Source organism: Lolium perenne, chromosome 3 (assembly GCF_019359855.2).
Source record: "Lolium perenne isolate Kyuss_39 chromosome 3, Kyuss_2.0, whole genome shotgun sequence".
Taxonomy (NCBI): Eukaryota; Viridiplantae; Streptophyta; class Magnoliopsida; order Poales; family Poaceae; genus Lolium; species Lolium perenne.
The window spans coordinates 309,723,571-309,741,248 of NC_067246.2; the positions used below are offsets into that span (position 1 = coordinate 309,723,571).

Consider the following 17,678-nt stretch of genomic DNA (forward strand, 5'->3'; position numbering starts at 1 on the left):
GGTGAGGGTGACAATGAGCTCCCACAAGATGCAAAATATTTTGGTAATGCTTTTATTGTGTACCTCATGTATGATACTCACACTATCATTTTAGAAGCTCTTGCATTTCCTGATACAGGCTACTAGAAGGAAGCGGTTCATAGCGAGATGTATTCCATCTTAGATGATGGAACATGGGAGTTAACTGAACGTCCTTATGAGTGAAAACACGTATGATGTAGATGGGTATTTAAGAAGAAGTTTCGAGTTGATGGTACCATTGAGAAGTACAAAACTCGAATTGTGGCTAAATGCTATACCCAAAAGGGAAGGCGAAGATTTCTTCGATACCTAGAGGCTTTTGGCTGGATTGACCATAATTTGGGTACTACTGTTATTGGCTGGACACATCCAGATCTCTCCACGTACTCGCTTCTGCCTCTCTCTCGTGTCTATTTTCTTTTGATTCCAGTCTTCCGCATCCTGGTGACTGCATGCACGGCCGCCCGGGAGAGCAAACTTTCAAAACTCCATCTACCGAGATCCTGCACCGGGAGACGGGCGATAATGTTTTTGGGGAACGTCTCCCCACGATTATTTGTTGCTGCTAGTTTTCTTCCTCTCCGGCCTACTGCTTCATCAACAGATTTGACATCTCCAACACAATACCATGGACGACGTCAACAACAGCCATAAAAATGATGCTGCTAGAGCGACTTTTTTGGGCGCGATTTACGTGCTCCTCATTTTAGACCTTGTGCTGCTACTTGTTACGCATTCATATATGTATGTTGCATTGCTTAGTCTGATGTGAGTGATTAAATATGCTAGTACATGTGTGATATTGTTTTCAGTAATTAAACTCACTTCTAAATTGCTTATAATCTAATAGAAGAGTCCAAAAAAGAAATGATTATAGATCTGAGAATAATATAGAAATGGGACATAAGTAGGATCCTTTGCATCCTACCCTAAATAAACTCGGGCGAGCATGCACCGGCACCGTAGTACATGAAACTATTCCGAAGCCTGCCGTGATCTGCAGACTTGGTTGCAGCAGCTAAGTGTAACTGCGCGTCTGCGGCGCACGTTAAGTGATACACGGACACATCGCCTTAACATACACGCACGGATGATGCGCACTGTACACCCCGGTGGCCTGGTCACGGCTTAATTTTCACCGGCACCACGTACGTGAGTACGTGACTGTGTGCCTCCACCGGCCGGGTTGTTTCACTGCTCCGGTGGCCGGTGCAGCAGCAGCAGCACAGCAGCTCAGTCACGCACGGACACGATCAGGGCAGCAGTTATTTAACTCCCGGGCGGTAACTCGAGTAAAGGCCGTGGCGAGGAGAGGACGGTGGTGGCCGGAGCCGAGAGAGACGGTTGCGCGTCACCAGACAAAGATTGCAGAGCGCATATGCAGCTCTGCGGTTTCACGGCACGCGAGGCTTGGCGACGTGGAAATCAGTGACCCTCTCTCTCTCCCCACTTTTGTGATGATGTGATTGATAAATACCGCGTCAAGTCGCTTCTCTTTCTCTTTCCCGTCCCACACCCATTCCCATTCCGCTTCCACCCTCTGCTACTGCTACTGCTGCCCATGTCAATGGTGTCCTGCAACTAACAAACTCCTCCTTCCAGCTACTTGTCCAAGCCTCCCAAAGCTCCAAGGTCGCTTCAGGCTGCGCCGTGCTTGCTCGTTGAGCTGCGTTGCTTGGCGATGGACGTCCTCGTCCTCGAGCCTGCGTCTCCCCCACCCGAGTCCGGGCGGTCCTCGCCGTCCCCGACCGCGTCCCCGGAGTTCGAGTTCTGGATGGTGGGCAAGAACCCGGGCTCCTTCCCCTCCCCCGCCCTGCTCACCGCCGACGAGCTCTTCTCCGACGGCATTGTGCTCCCGCTCCACACCCTCCAGCCGCCTTGCCCCACCGGCGACGCAGACGCCGAAGAGGAAGAGACCGACGGCGAGGAAAACGCCGACCAGGTGAACGAGGAGCCTTGCGAGGCCGAAGTGGAGTTTCCCGCGCAGCCGCTCGCGGAGTCCTGCACCGTCCCGGCGCCGGACCTCCCCGCGGTGACGTTCAAGTGGAAGGACATCTTCAAGGCGACCGGCGAGTCCAAGGACCGCGGCAGCAAGAAGAACGAGCGGCGCGTCAGCAGCGTCAGCGGCAGCTCCGAGCTCATCAACATCAACATCTGGCCCTTCTCCAGGAGCCGCTCCGCCGGCCACTCTGGCTCCAACGCCGGCGCCGGCGCCGGCATCAGCAAGGCCAAGGCCAGCAATCCCATCGCTAGCAACACAAGTGCGGTTGCGGCTACTGCTAGCGCACCGGCGTCGTCGGCGGCGCCGGCCGGGCGCAAGGTGAGCAGCGCGCCCTGCTCCCGGAGCAACTCCCGCGGCGAGACCTCCGGGCCGGCCGCGCCGACCGTCGCCATCGCGGTGGCAGCCGAGAAGGCCGCGGCGCAGGCGGGCGCAGTGTCCGCCACCTCCATGCTGAGGAGGTGGGTTCCCGGCGGCCAGGGCCGAGCAGGGGCCGGCGCAAACGGCATCCGCCTGGGCCGTGCAAGCCCCGTCTGGCAGCTCAGGCGCAACAAGCTCCAGCAAGCCGCTGCCGCCGCCGAGCAGAAGCAGAGGGACAGCACCGCCAGCGACAAGAGCAACAAAGCGGTCCCAGACGTCGACGTCGTCACCACCACAAGCCAAGCGGACGCCGGCGAAGATGCTGAAACGGCCGCGTCGTCTGCGGCGGCGGAGAGCGTGAGCGCGCCGACGACGGCCCCGTGCCGGAACCCCGCGGCCTGCTCGGACGCCGGCGGCGAGGAGTGCATCCCGCCGCACGGGCTCTTCGGCCTCCGCCGCACCTTCTTCTCCAAGAAGGTGTACTGATGATCAATCATCATTCACCATGCCATGCGCGCGCGCGGCAGAATCGATGTACATAGGATTGGAGCTGCTACTATAGGCTCATCAGTTCCACGATCTCCTCTTCCGCTTGGGTTCAAAAGTTGAATCCTCCCATGTAGCTTCTTAAGCTTGTAATCTTACTACCGTCTCTTGTACTACTGCTGTGTACTAGCGCTAGGTGATTAAGACAATAGCTCGGCTCAAGCCCAAGTCCAATCATGAAGGAGCATCCATTCCATGTCCCTCCGTGCAATGTACAGCCGGTAAAACGGTGACAACGCCGCATCATGTATCATGGCATCGACGTCGCGTGTAACAAAAACTTTCGATCGATGGTTACCTAGCTTGCAGTTGCAGGGTGAAACATTAGTTAATGGTGGTTTGGTTGCCTTCTCCATCCCATCCCGTCCGATTCCGAGTGGGTGAGGAGTGATGGGCGGAGGATGATTTGGGGGCAAAAGGCTGGAAAAGTCAGGGCAGGGGCACAGCCACCGGTGGGCGGCGGTGGCCTCTGCAGAGATTGTCGCGTCGTCCATGCACGCACCGGCACCGGCTCGATCGATCTGGTGGACGATGGATGGGTAACTCGCTGCGCTGCTCCTACATACGGCCACACGCTACGGAACAAGGCATATGCCGTTGGTTTCCTCTGCACATGCGCTTGCTAAATCTGTTGGGATCTTGCGGTAGATGCACTGATAATGCATGCCTGCTGTATTATCCATGCCGATACAGCTCCACCGGCGCCGTGTCTGCACTGTCTCTTGTGCTGGGATGGATCCATCCAGCTGGGTCCGGGGCCATGCATCTGCATGCACCCATCCTAGTTCTAGTAACAACAATTTGCTTCTGGGACCAAAGATAGATAAATCGATCCCGATAGATGTGGTAGTGTCTGCAAAACTTGAGCGGGTAAATGGTGCTCAAAGAGTATCTTCATAGGTGCCTCCAATAGTTTTACGGGTCCTCTCCCTCAGTGGCGGAGCTACAAGGAAAATTATGGGCGGGCCAGTGCAAGAAAAAAACACAGAAAATTGCTCTCAAACACACCAATTTATTAAACATTAGTGCATTGGTTACAGATCAACGAATTGTACATATACTAGTAGTTGGGGCGCCCCATGGGGCGCCTCCTTGCTGTACGGGGGCTGTCCAATCTCGTTCCAATAGCAGTCCTATTTCATCTTATTTGTTGGTTTGGTTTCTCGACACTCTTTCAACTTTCCAACGCTTCCCAAATGTCTCCTAAACACAAGAAAACTACCTATAACTGTTATCACACGAAAGTTGAATCTTCATATGATATAATCATCCCTTTTCCTTTCAAAACAATACCGATCCTTCTCTGAATTGTCTTCCCCATAACTGTTAAAATTTGTAAAACTGAAAATAAATTCAGAGAACAACTATTACTACCCAGTATGAATTATCATTACAGAGAACAGTCGTTATTGCTAACTAGGGATTTGGAAAAAAAGAAAGTACCAATAGAGAGAAATTGGGGAAGATCATCGGCTTGATTCAGCAGCTGGTCTCGGCGTCGGTTACTGGACCTCCGGCCAGCACCGCCTGGAAGGAGCGCCGTGCACGTGCGGCCGTGAATGAGTGCGTGACTGCGGGCTTGCGGGCTGCAGCGATGGGCGGCGATCCGGCGCTGCTGCTGCCGTGCCGCCCTGCTTCGCCTCCGCCTACTTCCCCCGATTGCCCTTCTGAATTCCCAAACCTAGCTCCGCCGTGCTCTGAGTCGTGCTTTTCTTGGTCGAGCGATGAGTCAACGAGGCAGGGGCGTGGACGTTCTGGTCATTTTGGTGGGCTGCAGTTCAGCAGTTGGGCTGGACATGGGATGCATACTACCTAAATTTTTTTCGGCCCAAAACCTGGGCGGGCCATGGCCCGGTTCGGCCCCTACATAGCTCCGCCAGTGCTCTCCCTGTTTTAACTTTTCAGGTTATGTATGTCAAAAAAAAACTACCACATTTCGACCTAGGGTAACAGGTCAGCACCGCTTTTATTAATTTTTGCAAAAAAACTACCAACTCTGGAGCGTGGCGTTACAAATTGCACCGGTTCTCGTTTAATTATGTTTTGACAGCTTTGCTGGCCAGCAGAACCCACTCGTCAGGGCTGAGTTGGCAAAAGATGAGCTGAGGTGGACATGGGCCCGCCTGTCATCCCCAATATTTTTCTCCTCTCTTATTTTCTTCATCACCTCTATCTCCCGGTGGATCCGACTCCCATGTCCCTCGCACGCCCTTCCTCCGGCGACGGGCATAGTTCCTGCACGCCCTCCCTCTTCGAGGACCCTCCTATTGCCTCTCCCTAAGCGCCATGGTAACCTAGACTGGTACATGGCGGCACAACTGTGTTTTGAGCCTGCATCGTCCATGGTGTCTACAACGCGTCCTGTGCCGGAAGGGAGAACATGGACTGTGGGATCTTAGTCGGCGGTGCTCGGGGATCCAGTCTGCTCTGGGGGGAATCGGGTCTGCTCGAGGGAAAGGCGGCTCACGAGGGGGGGGGGGGTCCTTTGGTCCGCTTTGCAGCCGCTGCGACCGCTCAGTACAAGTGGGGTCAAAATAGGAGTCAAAGGCGACTAGATCAACTTTTGGGACACATGTTTGATCGACTTCTGATGTTATAAAAGCGACAAGCAAATAACGAAGAACGATAAAGGTAAACGCAGCGGAGACACGAGATTTAACGTGGAAAACCCCTTCCAACACAGAAAGGGAAAAAACCACGGGCGCCAGCCAGCAAAACTTCACTATATCGGGGAGTGTTTACAAACGCCGTGAGAAATCTTATAATCTGATAAACCCTAGCCGGCGGCTTACAAGATGTATATATAGGCGGTGCCAACGATCTGTACTGTACCGCGGGGGGCTGCCGCCCCCCGCACCCCGCTTCACAGGCGTCCCTGCAGGGCACGACGTATGGGCTAAATTCTGACTCCGCTACGCTTCGGCCCAAACCTCCGGCGACGGGCCTCGCTCCGCTCGTCAGAAGTTAGCCTCCCTTTAGTATATGAATTTGGATCACAATACAACAAAGTCCACCTTGAGACAAATTCAATCTTGTAGCATGAACTTCAACAATCTCCTGAACAACAAAGAAAAACACTTGCTGGCGCCAACAACCACTAGGGCTAAACAGTTATACCAACCAAGCTCGAGCAAAGCTCAAAGTTGGAAACAGGAACTGACTTTGTCATCATATCAGTAGGATTATCATGAGTACTTATCTTGCATACCTTCAGTTTACCTTGAGCAACAATGTCGGGAACATAATGGTACATGATATCAATGTGCTTTGTCCTCTCATGGAACATTTGATCTTTAGTAAGGTTGACTGTCAGAAAACAAGTTAATGCAAGAATCATCTCCACAAAGCTCACCATACAAACCTTTCAACCAAACAGACTCTTTGCAAGCTTCATTAATTGCTATATATTCTGCTTCGGTCGTAGATTGGGCAACAACAGATTGTAACGTTGCCTTCCAACTCACAGCACTTCCACCAATAGTGAACACATAACCTGTGAGGGATCTTCTCTTATCCAAATCGGCAGCAAAATCTGAATTCACATAGCCTACGAGTCCCTCACCGGTCTTGCCAAACTTTAAGAAAACTTTGGATGTGCCACGAAGGTACCTGAAAATCAACTGAACAACTTTCCAATGTTCTTTACCAGGATTAGCCATGTATCGACTGACCAAACTCATATCATATGACAAATCGGGATAGGAACAAACCATGCCATACATCAAGGAACCAACAGCACTAGAATATGGAACTCGAGACATGTACTCAATATCTTCATCTGTACTAGGACATTGCAGTGCTGATAATTTGAAGTGAGGAGCAATAGGTGTACTAACAAACTTTGCATCATGCATATTAAAGCGATGAAGAACTTTCTGAATGTAATTTTGCTGACTAAGAAGTAACACACTAGATTTTCCGTCTCTTGTAATTTCCATACCTACTATTTTCTTAGCAGCACCAAGATCCTTCATCTCAAACTCACTACTTAATTGTGACTTTAAAGTAGTGATCTCTTTCTTGCTCTTGGCAGCAATCAACATATCATCAACATATAACAGCAAGTATATTGGTGATCCATTAACAAGCTTGATATAAACACAACTATCATACTGAGATCTCTTAAACTTATGTGCAATCATAAATGAATCAAACCCTTTTATACCACTGTCTTGGAGACTGTTTCAGACCATAAAGGGACCTCTTTAGCTTGCAAACAAGATCCTCCTTACTAGGCACAACAAAACCTTCAGGTTGGTCCATGTATATCTCCTCCTCAAGATCACCATGCAGAAAAGCAGTCTTTACATCTAGCTGCTCAAGCTCAAGATCATGCATAGCCACAACACCAAAGAATGCACGAATGGAACTATGCTTCACAACCGGAGAGAATACATCATTATAATCAATACCTGGAATTTGGCTGAAACCTTTTGCTACTAACCTTGCCTTAAACCTCGGAGGCTCATTAGGAGACAAACCTTCCTTTCTTTTAAATATCCACTTACAGCGGACAACCTTATTTTGTTTAGGCAAGAGCACAACATCCCATGTTCCATTCTTGTTAAACGATTGCATCTCCTCTTGCATAGCAGAAATCCACTTCACGTGGTCAACGGAGGCAACGGCCTCAACATATGTAGCAGGTTCAGTATCATGCTCCACCTGTTCACCACAACTCAAAGCATGATGAACAAGATTACATTCTTCAAGTCTATCAGCAGCAATGGAACTATTTGTTTGCTGCAAAATAGGTGGTGAGTGCTGAACAACAGTATTATCATTTTGAGCAACTTCATTTTCTTTCTCCTCTGCATGCTCCACCTGCACGCTAATCCTCACTTGCTCATCATCAGAAACATCAGAAATATCAATAGCATCAGAAACATATGTAGATGAACTCTTATAAAACATGTCAGCCTCATTAAAAACAACATTCCTGCTATGCAAAACTTTCTTAGTTTCAGAATTCCATAACTTATATTCCTTAACTCCTGAACCATAACCAAGAAACACACACTTGCCAGCCCTAGGCTCTAGCTTTCCATTATCAGCGTGAGCATAAGCAGTGCAACCGAAAACTCTCAACTATGAATAATCAGCAGGTGAACCAGATCATACATCAATAGGAGTTTTCTTATCAAGCGGAATACAAGGTGATCTGTTTATCAAGTTACAGGCAGTGGAGGCTGCTTCAGCCCAGAAACGTCTATGCATACCAGCATTAGACAACATGCAGCGAACTTTGGAGATGATTGTTCTGTTCATCCTCTCCGCCACACCATTATGTTGAGTAGTGTATGGGATGGTGTGGTGCCTGACAATGCCTTCATCGCTGCAATAATCATTAAAGATAGTAGAACAAATTTCCATGTCATTGTCATTACGAAGCAATTTAACTTTCTTTTCTGTTTGCTTCTCTACCATAACTTTCCACTTTCTAAAAGCATCAAACACATCAGATTTATGTTTCAAAAAGAACGACCACACTTTTCCGGAGTAATCATCTATGATAGTAAGCATGTAAGTTGCACCACCAAGAGAAGTCTTGCGGGAAGGTACCCACATATCAGCATGCACATAATCTAGAATCCTTTTAGTGGTATGAACGGAAGCATTGAATTTAACTCTTTTATGCTTACCAAAAATGCAGTACTCACAGAACTCAAACTTACTCAAATTGCAGCCATCTAGCAGGTCTCTCCTGTGCAATTCTGCCATGCCATGTTCACTCATATGTCCAAGACGCATATGCCACATATTAGTTTTACCAGGTTCATCAGGAATAACAGCAGCAACAATACCAGATAAAGTGCTACCTCTAAGAACATATAATTTTGCAGAATTCATATCACCAATCATGTGAACGAGAGAACCTTTTGATATCTTCAGAACTCCGTGATAACCGGAGTGTTTGTACCCATCAACATCAAGGGTACTGAGAGAGATCAGATTTCTGGCCATGTCATGTATGTGTCTCACATCTGTCAGAGTGCGTGTCATGCCATCATGCATCTTGATCTGAACGGAGCCAATGCCCACGATCTCACGTGTGTTGTTATCTCCCATACGCACAACATCTCCACTATGCACAAACTCATAAGAACTAAACCAATCTTTGTTACAGCAGATATGAAACGAACATGCAGAATCAAGGATCCACTCATCATTTACCAGAAACACAACCAGCAAACACGACTAGGCAATCGCCATCAGAATTAGCACTGGAAACAACAGCAGCCTTACCATCACCCTCAGATTTGTTTTTCGGTTGGTAAGTACCGTTTCTTTTCTCTTTGTTCTGCAACTTCCAACAATCATCAATATTGTGGCTAGTTTTCTTACAATACTTGCAGAACTTACCATCTCGTCTCTTGGACTTTGAGCGACCTCTGTCGGTATTGCTCTTATCTCTGTTGTAGTTGTTGTAGTTGTTGTTTCTGTTCTCAGTCCTACCTCGGACCTGCAGTGCTTCTGCCTTAGATGACGAACCCTCTGTCTGCACCATAGATTTCATCTTTTCCCTCTGCTGGAGGGCCTCATAAACTTCGGCAAGGGTTAGTTCATCACGACTGTATAACAAGGTGTCTCAAAAATTCGCAAAAGAATTAGGCAATGAGACTAACAGTATAAGAGCGAGATCCTCATCGTCATACTTTACCTCCGTGGACAGCAAATCAGAAACGATCTCTCTAAAGATCGATAGGTGATTCATCATTGACGCACCTTCTTGCAGCTTGTGCGAGAACAACTTCATCTTCACGTGCATCTTACTGGTTAGATCTTTAGACATGCAGATCGATTCCAGTTTCAACCACAGCGCCGCTGCGGATTTCTCAGACAACACTTCCTGCAAGATATTATTGGATAGATGAAGCTGAATTAAAGAAAACGCCTTACGGTCTTTCCTCTTTTCATCGTCGGTCCAGGTCTTGGCATCTTTCTTGCCAAATCCATCAATAGCTTCATCCAGATCTGAAGATTGGGTAAGGATCGCCCTCATCTTCACTTGCTACAGAGAAAATCTCGTGGTGTAATCCAACTGCGGTAGATCGTACTTTAAAGAAGACATGTCGCAAACCCTAGGTTGAAACCTGAGCTTTGATACCACTTGCTATAAAAGCGACAAGCAAATAAGGAATAACGATAAATGTAAACACAGCGGAGACACGAGATTTAACGTGGAAAACCCCTTCCAACACAGAAGGGAAAAAATCACGGCCGCCAGCCAGCAAAACTTCACTATACCGGGGAGTGTTTACAAACGCCGTTGGATATCTTATAATCTGATAAATCCTAGCCGGTGGCTTACAAGATGTATATATATAGGCGGTGCCAACGATCCGTACCGTACCGCGGGGGGCTGCCGCCCCCTGCACGCCCCTTCGCAGGCGTCCCTGCAGGGCATGACGTATGGGCTAACTTCTGACTCCGCTACGCTTCGGCCAATGCCCCCGGCGACGGACCTCGCTCCGCTCGTCAGAAGTTAGTCTCCCTTTAGTATATGAATTTGGATCACAATAGAACATCCGAGATGGCGCCTCCGCCCGCAAACACCTATCTATTTACCCCCCCCCCCCTAACCCCAAGCATTGAGTCGAGCCCTGTCGTGTCTCCCTGCATACCCCCCCCCCCCCCCCCCTCGTGTATAGATCACTGTTGAGTTGGCACGAAGACCACCGAGCTTGCCAACTAAGGCATCTCCTGCCACCTAAGCGACGGTGCTGAAGGGCTTCAACATTAGCTTGTACTGAGTTCCCATGCCGCCGGTGCCCAAAAGGAAGGATTTCGGATACGAGATAGAGTATTTGAGACCCGGCAGAAGAAGACGCATTGTTACTGCCGGTGGAGATGAGACTACATATATGGAACATGGGGGCATGTGAACCCACTTTTTGAAAAGTTCCGTTTGTGATCTCAAAACATGTTTTAAAAATCGAAACACAAAATGATTTCCCAGATGATCTCAAATATGTGCCCTGGACATGAGTTTCGTGACGAAAAAATCTTTTATTTTGTCTCGGCAAAAAAGTGAAATTTTGTAGGGCTATATAGCAGTATATATGTGACGTATTTTGTCTTTTTTAGATTCTGAAATAAAAAAGTGGTTTCTCCGCGAAAACTTTCTACGCACACGTACCCGGATATTTTTATTTCAGAATTTTTTAACATTTGGAAAATGCATTTCCAACTGGGGTTCACATGCACCCAGGTTCAAACCGAACTTTTCCCGGTGGAGATGTCCTAATTACAGCCGGTGGTACCGGTGCAATGTAAATGTGAGATGTACGTACTGATGGCGGCGTTAGAGCAGCGATCGATCGGTCCTTCACACCTTCACTAGTACTAACTGTGTACAGCTAAAACTGTACCTGAACAAAGCCATCAGTAATGAAAACCCCCGTACCGTGTGCCGAGGTTAACATAGGTTCCCTTTTTGCAGAAGGCGCGACGTAGCATGCAGCAAGTGGGGAAGCAAGCGGCGCTGTAGCACTCGTACCACCCCAAGATCACAGCTTGCTTCAAATTAAAGATCGGTTTCATTCAGGACAGAGAGATGGAGAGGTTAAAGCGTGCAGCATCTAATGGTGGCATAGTACTAACTACAGTTATAATCTAATCTCCGGATTCAGAAGGAGGGCAGTACGGCTGCGTGCGTTGCGCGCGAGAGGAGCGGAGCCGTGAGGCGCAGGACATGCGGCGGCCGGCCAAGTGGGCCGGCAGCGGCTGACTGACACCGGCGCCTGGATGGCGAGTTTGGGAGTGGTTGATTTGATCTACGGAGAGTCCCGGCCTTCGAGGTCACGACGTGTGCGTCATGCGACGTTCGTGCCCGAGCAGCAAGCAACTGCATCTCTCTCGACCTTTTTCTTTTGGAGAGAAAGTACGGACGGGCAGGCAGGCAGGCAGGCCACTGGGGTGAGGAGGAATCAATCAGCTTTGACGTATCATGCGCCCTGCGGTTTGGGGAGAGGCGCCGGCGACCCGACACGACGAGTGGAGCGGCACCGCCACCGCCGCGCCGCACTTATCGACCGGTTGGTGGTTGCGGCAGGGCTGGCCGTGGCAGCGCAAAGCAGAGCAGAGCGCACATGCCGTGTCGTCGCCGGGACGGGCTTCGGGGATCGAGCGGACCGTGATGGCTCCGGATGTTTCATCCGACGGTTTGGGTTTCATTTCGTGGATTCCGCCTAGCTGATTGGGTGCCGCGGATCCTCGTCGGAACAGAGACTTGGCAGCAACACTGGCACTGGCAGTCAGGTCAATGGGGTTATGTGGACGTGAAGGGCGGGTGTACAAGGTAGTAGATCGGGCACTTTAAGCGCAGCACGAAAATTACTCGGAGCAAGCAACCCATGGCCCCACATAGTAACCACATTCACATATCTGTGAGACTGTGATCTTAAACTACTGCAGGTGCAAATAAAAGTATTTTTCTTCAGAAAATTGTTCACCGGTCCACGGTCGTAAATATATATAACAACTTTACAAATACATCTACACGTAAAGTATAATAGACGAATGTATGGGGTGTGCACATACATGACCATGGGCGACAACAATGTGAGTTTTTCCTTGAATCATGGCTTGTGCACATACAATTGAGCTCCTGCGAGCAAAAGAAGAGGCATTTGGTTGTTTTGCATAGGTGAGCGGCATCGACATCCTAAGTGGCATGATACGCGGTGGCCGAGGCTACGAACCCATCATCGAGGACGACGACTAAGAACAAGCGGGCGACGAGGACGGAGGCGGTCGAGGAGGAAGCCGATGAGCAAGCCAAGGCGGAGATGATTGACACCGACAAACGGCGTGACCACGAAGAAGAAGAGGAGAAAGACGACCGGCGGCACTCCTGGGCAGAAGTGGAAGTCCCTAGGGAATAAGTGCCTCGTCGGCGCGTGGAAGCACGCCGAGAGGCTGCTGATGAGTGCAGAGAGCACACCGTTGGGGAAGCCCAAGAGGAAGGTATGATAAGCACAGTAGCAAGTTTTCCCTCAGTAAGAAACCACGGTTTAATCGATCAGTAGGAGAAAGGCGTGACTTCTGAAGGTGTTGCTAGGTGACTTGTGGCAGGGCGCACTACCGGCGTTAACAACAACGTGGAACATGCACACAACACAACCAAATACTTTGCCCCAACTTACAGTGAGGTTGTCAATCTCACCGGTTTTGCTGAAAACAAAAGATTAACCGTATAGTGTGGAAAGAGATGTTTGTTTGCAGTGGAATTAAAGATTGCAGTTAGTAAACAGAAAAAGGTGATTTTATCAGTGTAAAAGAAAGGACCGGGGCCCACAGTTCACTAGAGGTGTCTCTCCATAAAGATAAATAACATGCTGGGTGAACAAATTACAGCTGGGCCATTGACAGAATACCGACCATAAATGAAAAGATGATTACTATGAGATTCGTTTGTGTATTACAACATGATACATATATCGTAATCCAACTGCGTCTATGACTAATAATCCACCTTCCGGTTATCGTCCGAACCCCATCCAGTATTAAGTTGCAACCAACAGATTGTCGCATTAAGTATTGTTGTTACAAGTTATTATCAACAACACATCTACAATCTTACAAGTAAACAATACAATTACCCTTGGATAAAACATTGTTGTTTTCTTCCTAATAGCAACAACACATCTACAATCTTACAAGTTATTATCACTCTTCCAGAAAACTAGAGGCATGAACCTACTATCGAGCATAAACACTCTCTCTTGTAGTCACAAGCATTACTTGGCAAGAGCAACGGAGAGCATGTAAGATCACAAATAACATATGACAAGTATATAATCGATCTCAACATAGTATTCAATATTCATCGGATCCCAGCAAACACAACATGTAGCATTACATAAAGATGATCTTTATCATGATAGGCAGCTCACAAGATCTAAACATGAGGCACAAATTGGAGAAGATAACCATCTAGCTACTGTCATGGACCCATAGTTCCGTGATGAACTACTCACCCATCACTTCGGAGGGGGGCATGGCGATGTGGAGGCCTTCGGTGATGATCTCCCTCTCCGGGAGGGTGCCGGGAAGAGGTTCAGAACCCTCCCGAGCTAGGGTCAACGATGGCGGCCGCGACGGAACTTTTCGTGGATGGAGGCTCGGGTGTTTAGATTTTCCCGAGATCGTGAATAAATAGGCGGAAGGGAGAGGTCGGTGGAGGCCAGGGGGACCACACCATCCCTTGGCGCGGCCAGGACTTGGGCCACGCCTAGGGCTGGTCTGGCCGCCCTGTGGCGTTTCTTCGTCCCCCTCTGGCCGTCTTCGTTACGGTAAAATATTAACTTCGGCTTTTATTTCGTCCAATTCCGAGAATATTTCCTGTACAACTTTTCCGAAATAGAAAACAACAGAAAATAGGGATCTGACACCGTGGCATCTTATCAATAGGTTAGTGCCAAAAAATGTATTAAAGTGCAACGAAGTGTAAGCAAATCATATATAAATTTATGTAAACCAAGCATGGAGCATCGAAAATTATAGATACGTTTGCAACGTATCAGCTGTGTCGGCTTCCATGCCTCCACCGGCGTACCGGGAGCGCGTCCCGATGAACGAGGTGCCGCAGGTGATCGTCGACGAGGAGGACGTCATCGAGGTGCAGCTGCCGTTGACGTCTTACTTGTGATCATTTGGCCTTGAAGCCCAACCTGTTTTTTTACAGCCAGACTACGAATGACAGCGATTTGTTGGCCGGATGTTGGCCTCGACTTGAAAATCGTATTCGAAAACCTAAATTCGAATTTCTATCCATGTGTTTGAGTTCTATTATATTTTTGGTTCAAAAATTTCTATTGGGGCCACCAGTGTGGGGAACCATTTCCCAGACGGAGGAAGGTGTGTCGGCGCCCCCAATACTTCACTGCTGGCGCTACTATCGGTGCCTATTTGGGGAGTGCCGGTGGAGATGCTCTAAGGACAAATGTGCCCAACAGCCCACGGCACCACCCCAAATCAGGTGGACTTTTTCTTTTTCATTTCGAGGCGAATTTATTAATTTCTTCATACTTCAACCTGCACCTTTTCATTTTGAGAATTGCATAGGTTTTAGTTTTACTAGGATTTTATTGCTTTTTCATGTTTTTTTTTGTATTTGTAGGTGAAGTAGAATTCTTGTGAGCTTGGGTTGGTGAATTTTCAATGCAAATAGGTTTTATATGAAGACCGCATGAAGATGATATCAATTCTATATAAATCACTATACGAGATGACGAAGGGACAATGGTGGATTCTCTTCAGCCTCCACGGGTCGCCCTCCCCATGTGGGCGACCAAACCCTAGATGCCAACCCTCACTGCAACCGCCTGAGGGGGTCATCGTATACGTTCATGTGGCCTCCGGTGAGGGTGACGGTAAGGATCCACATTGCTTCGTCCTCATGTAGGCTTTGCATGTTGGGGCGGCGACCCTAGGCAAAATTACGACGCCGGTCGGAAAGTGCTCTTCTTGGTCATGAGGACAGCAGGGAGTCGGTGGAAGTCTCGTTACGTTGTAATTTTTGCAAATAATTGCATTCTGCATGCTCTTCCCAATTTGTTCTGATATGGTTGATTATCTACAACAAGACTCCTGTCAAAAGGTGATTGCTTTATGGTAAAGTTGGCGTATAATTTTTGTGTCTATTTGATCCTCCAACAAGTGGTAATATCGTGGCACCGTTTCGGCAAACACGTGCCACACACATGTCACCCCCTAATGACGTACTTATAGTTCTTCTTTTTGTTTTGAAAAAAGGAAGCATAGCCTCAATCTTTGCATCACATGCTTTAAAAAAAAAATCGCAGATACACTCCAAAATGAAGAGAGAACTTTGCATCATTTTGCCCAACACTGATTGACCGATTTCTCCGCAAAAGAAAACTGATGGACTGGTGATTGGTGAGGCGGAAGAAAAATATAGAGGGCAGGGAGATCTGGCGAGATGGGATACGGCAGGCCATCCGTACAAAAGCCGGCGCACTGCATGGCACCTCCATGTGCTCTCACAGGCTGCGCCATGTCCAATCAGGGCGCCCAACAACCAATCCTCCTCATCACCTGCCGCTGCAAAATTTGTTTGTTTTGGTTTTACGAGCGGTAGTAGTAGCGTTTCTGTTGGTGCAGTCACGCGAGCACCTCTGCCAGTGACGTATTCAGAAAAGTGTGTCCCGACAGCGCCTAAAACTGCAGCCAAATTCTAGTTAGACTCACGTGCGCTTTCGCTGACTGTGTGATACAGTAGTGTATCGTCTGCACGATCGGGTTTTTTGGGGGGCAAAACAGAGCACCCCACACGGCCACACATGGAAGAAGAGCGTTTTACTGCCGGCAAAGAAGGGTCCGCACGAAGAAGTCCTGCACAAGGTAGGAAGCCCCGGCTGTAATTCACCCGCAAAGAAGAAGAAAATCCCGATTGTGATAAAAAAACGCAGACTTTTACATGGTCGATCAAATCTGGCGATCGATGTGACGAAGTAGGCAGAAGCCGGCAGCGCTCTGCTATCTTCGGGGGATTTTATAATTTGCCACACTTTTTTTTGCGTTTCTATCATTTGCCATTTTATGTCTCACTGACAGGTGGTGGTCATGTGGCAAATAATAGACACTTTCAAGAAAAATGTGGCAAATCATAAAATATCCCGCTACTTCTCCCATCGCGGGTCGTCGTAAGAGCATCTCCAATCGCGTCCCCCAAAGCGTCCTCCAAAGGGATTTAGGGCGCGCCGGACAGAAAAACCGTTCCAGCCGCGTCCCCCAAAGCCCATTTTTGTCCGGCGCGCCCCGATACGGTGTCCGGCGCCCCGAGCCCGTCCCCGTCCCACAGGGGACGCACCGGGGACGCCGGACATAACGAAAAGCGAGGCGGGCTCCCACATGTCGGCGACTATTTGCATAAACCGTTGGTTCGCGCCTCTTTTCTCGTCGCTCCTTCCTTTCCGCGCCTCCCACCCCACCGCCGCCGCTGGATTTCCCGGCCGTTTGGGCGTCTGATCACTGCTGAGAGTCGGCACCGTTGTCGCGGCTGGGGCTCCCGCCGGTCGTGGCGCCGCCGCCGCGTCGCCAACGCGTCCTAGAACGCGCCGTCAAATCCGCCCCACCTTCGCGCACAGAAGGTGCTCGACGACTTGCCAGGTAGGCGCGATTGGACGATGTTTGTTCCGTCGTCTGCCTCGGCGCAATTTTAACCATTGACTTTGCTTTAGCCATGGACAGCGACGATGAGATGGTTGCCCTGCTGCTGGAGGACGAGCAAGCCTTCGACGACGATGTGCGGGAGCATTTGCTGATCATCGCGTCCCTCCAGGACATGCTTGACGCTGAGGCGGAGAAGAGGAAGAGGCCGCGCCGCGGAGGATCAAGGCCGGGAACAAGGAAGTCGAAGCCCCGGCAGAGGATGGAGGGGCATGCCATGCTGCACAACGACTACTTCGCCGACGACGCAACACATGCCGACAATTTTCGGCGCCGGTACAGGATGAGCAAAGGGGCTGTTCATGAATATCCTCCACGGCGTTCGAGAGTTCGACCCCTACTTCAAGCTCAAGCTCGACGCTGTAGGCGTCCTAGGGTTCTCGTCGATTCAGAAGTGCACCGCCGCCATGAGGATGCTTGCATACGGAGCACCTGCCGATACACAGGACGACTACCTTCGCATGAGTGAGTCTACTGCCATTGAGTGCATGTACAAGTTTTGCCGAGCTGTGGTGGGAAAGTTTGGCAAATACTACTTGAGAGGGCCAACTGAGGA

The 17,678-nt window shown here is 49.3% G+C and overlaps 1 protein-coding gene and 1 long non-coding RNA gene across 2 annotated transcripts; one reads left to right on the forward strand and one right to left on the reverse strand.

Annotated features, from left to right (window-relative positions):
- The first annotated feature begins 1,395 nt into the window (after positions 1-1,395).
- LOC127345400 (uncharacterized) lies at positions 1,396-3,122 on the forward strand. The gene has a single exon (XM_051371876.2). The coding sequence runs from the start codon at positions 1,703-1,705 to the stop codon at positions 2,864-2,866; it is 1,164 nt and encodes a 387-aa protein (XP_051227836.1). The 5' UTR covers positions 1,396-1,702; the 3' UTR covers positions 2,867-3,122.
- A 774-nt stretch (positions 3,123-3,896) lies between these two features.
- On the reverse strand, positions 3,897-4,803 carry LOC127338826 (uncharacterized). Its single transcript, XR_007874516.1, has 2 exons — positions 4,370-4,803; positions 3,897-4,267 (listed from the first exon to the last, which is right to left on the reverse strand). It is a non-coding gene; the product is annotated as an uncharacterized lncRNA (long non-coding RNA).
- Between the last annotated feature and the right edge of the window lie 12,875 nt (positions 4,804-17,678).

Bases quoted from the DNA above. Each gene is read 5' to 3' on its own strand.
- LOC127345400 (XM_051371876.2), top strand. From the start codon at position 1,703: ATGGACGTCCTCGTCCTCGAGCCTGCGTCTCCCCCACCCGAGTCCGGG.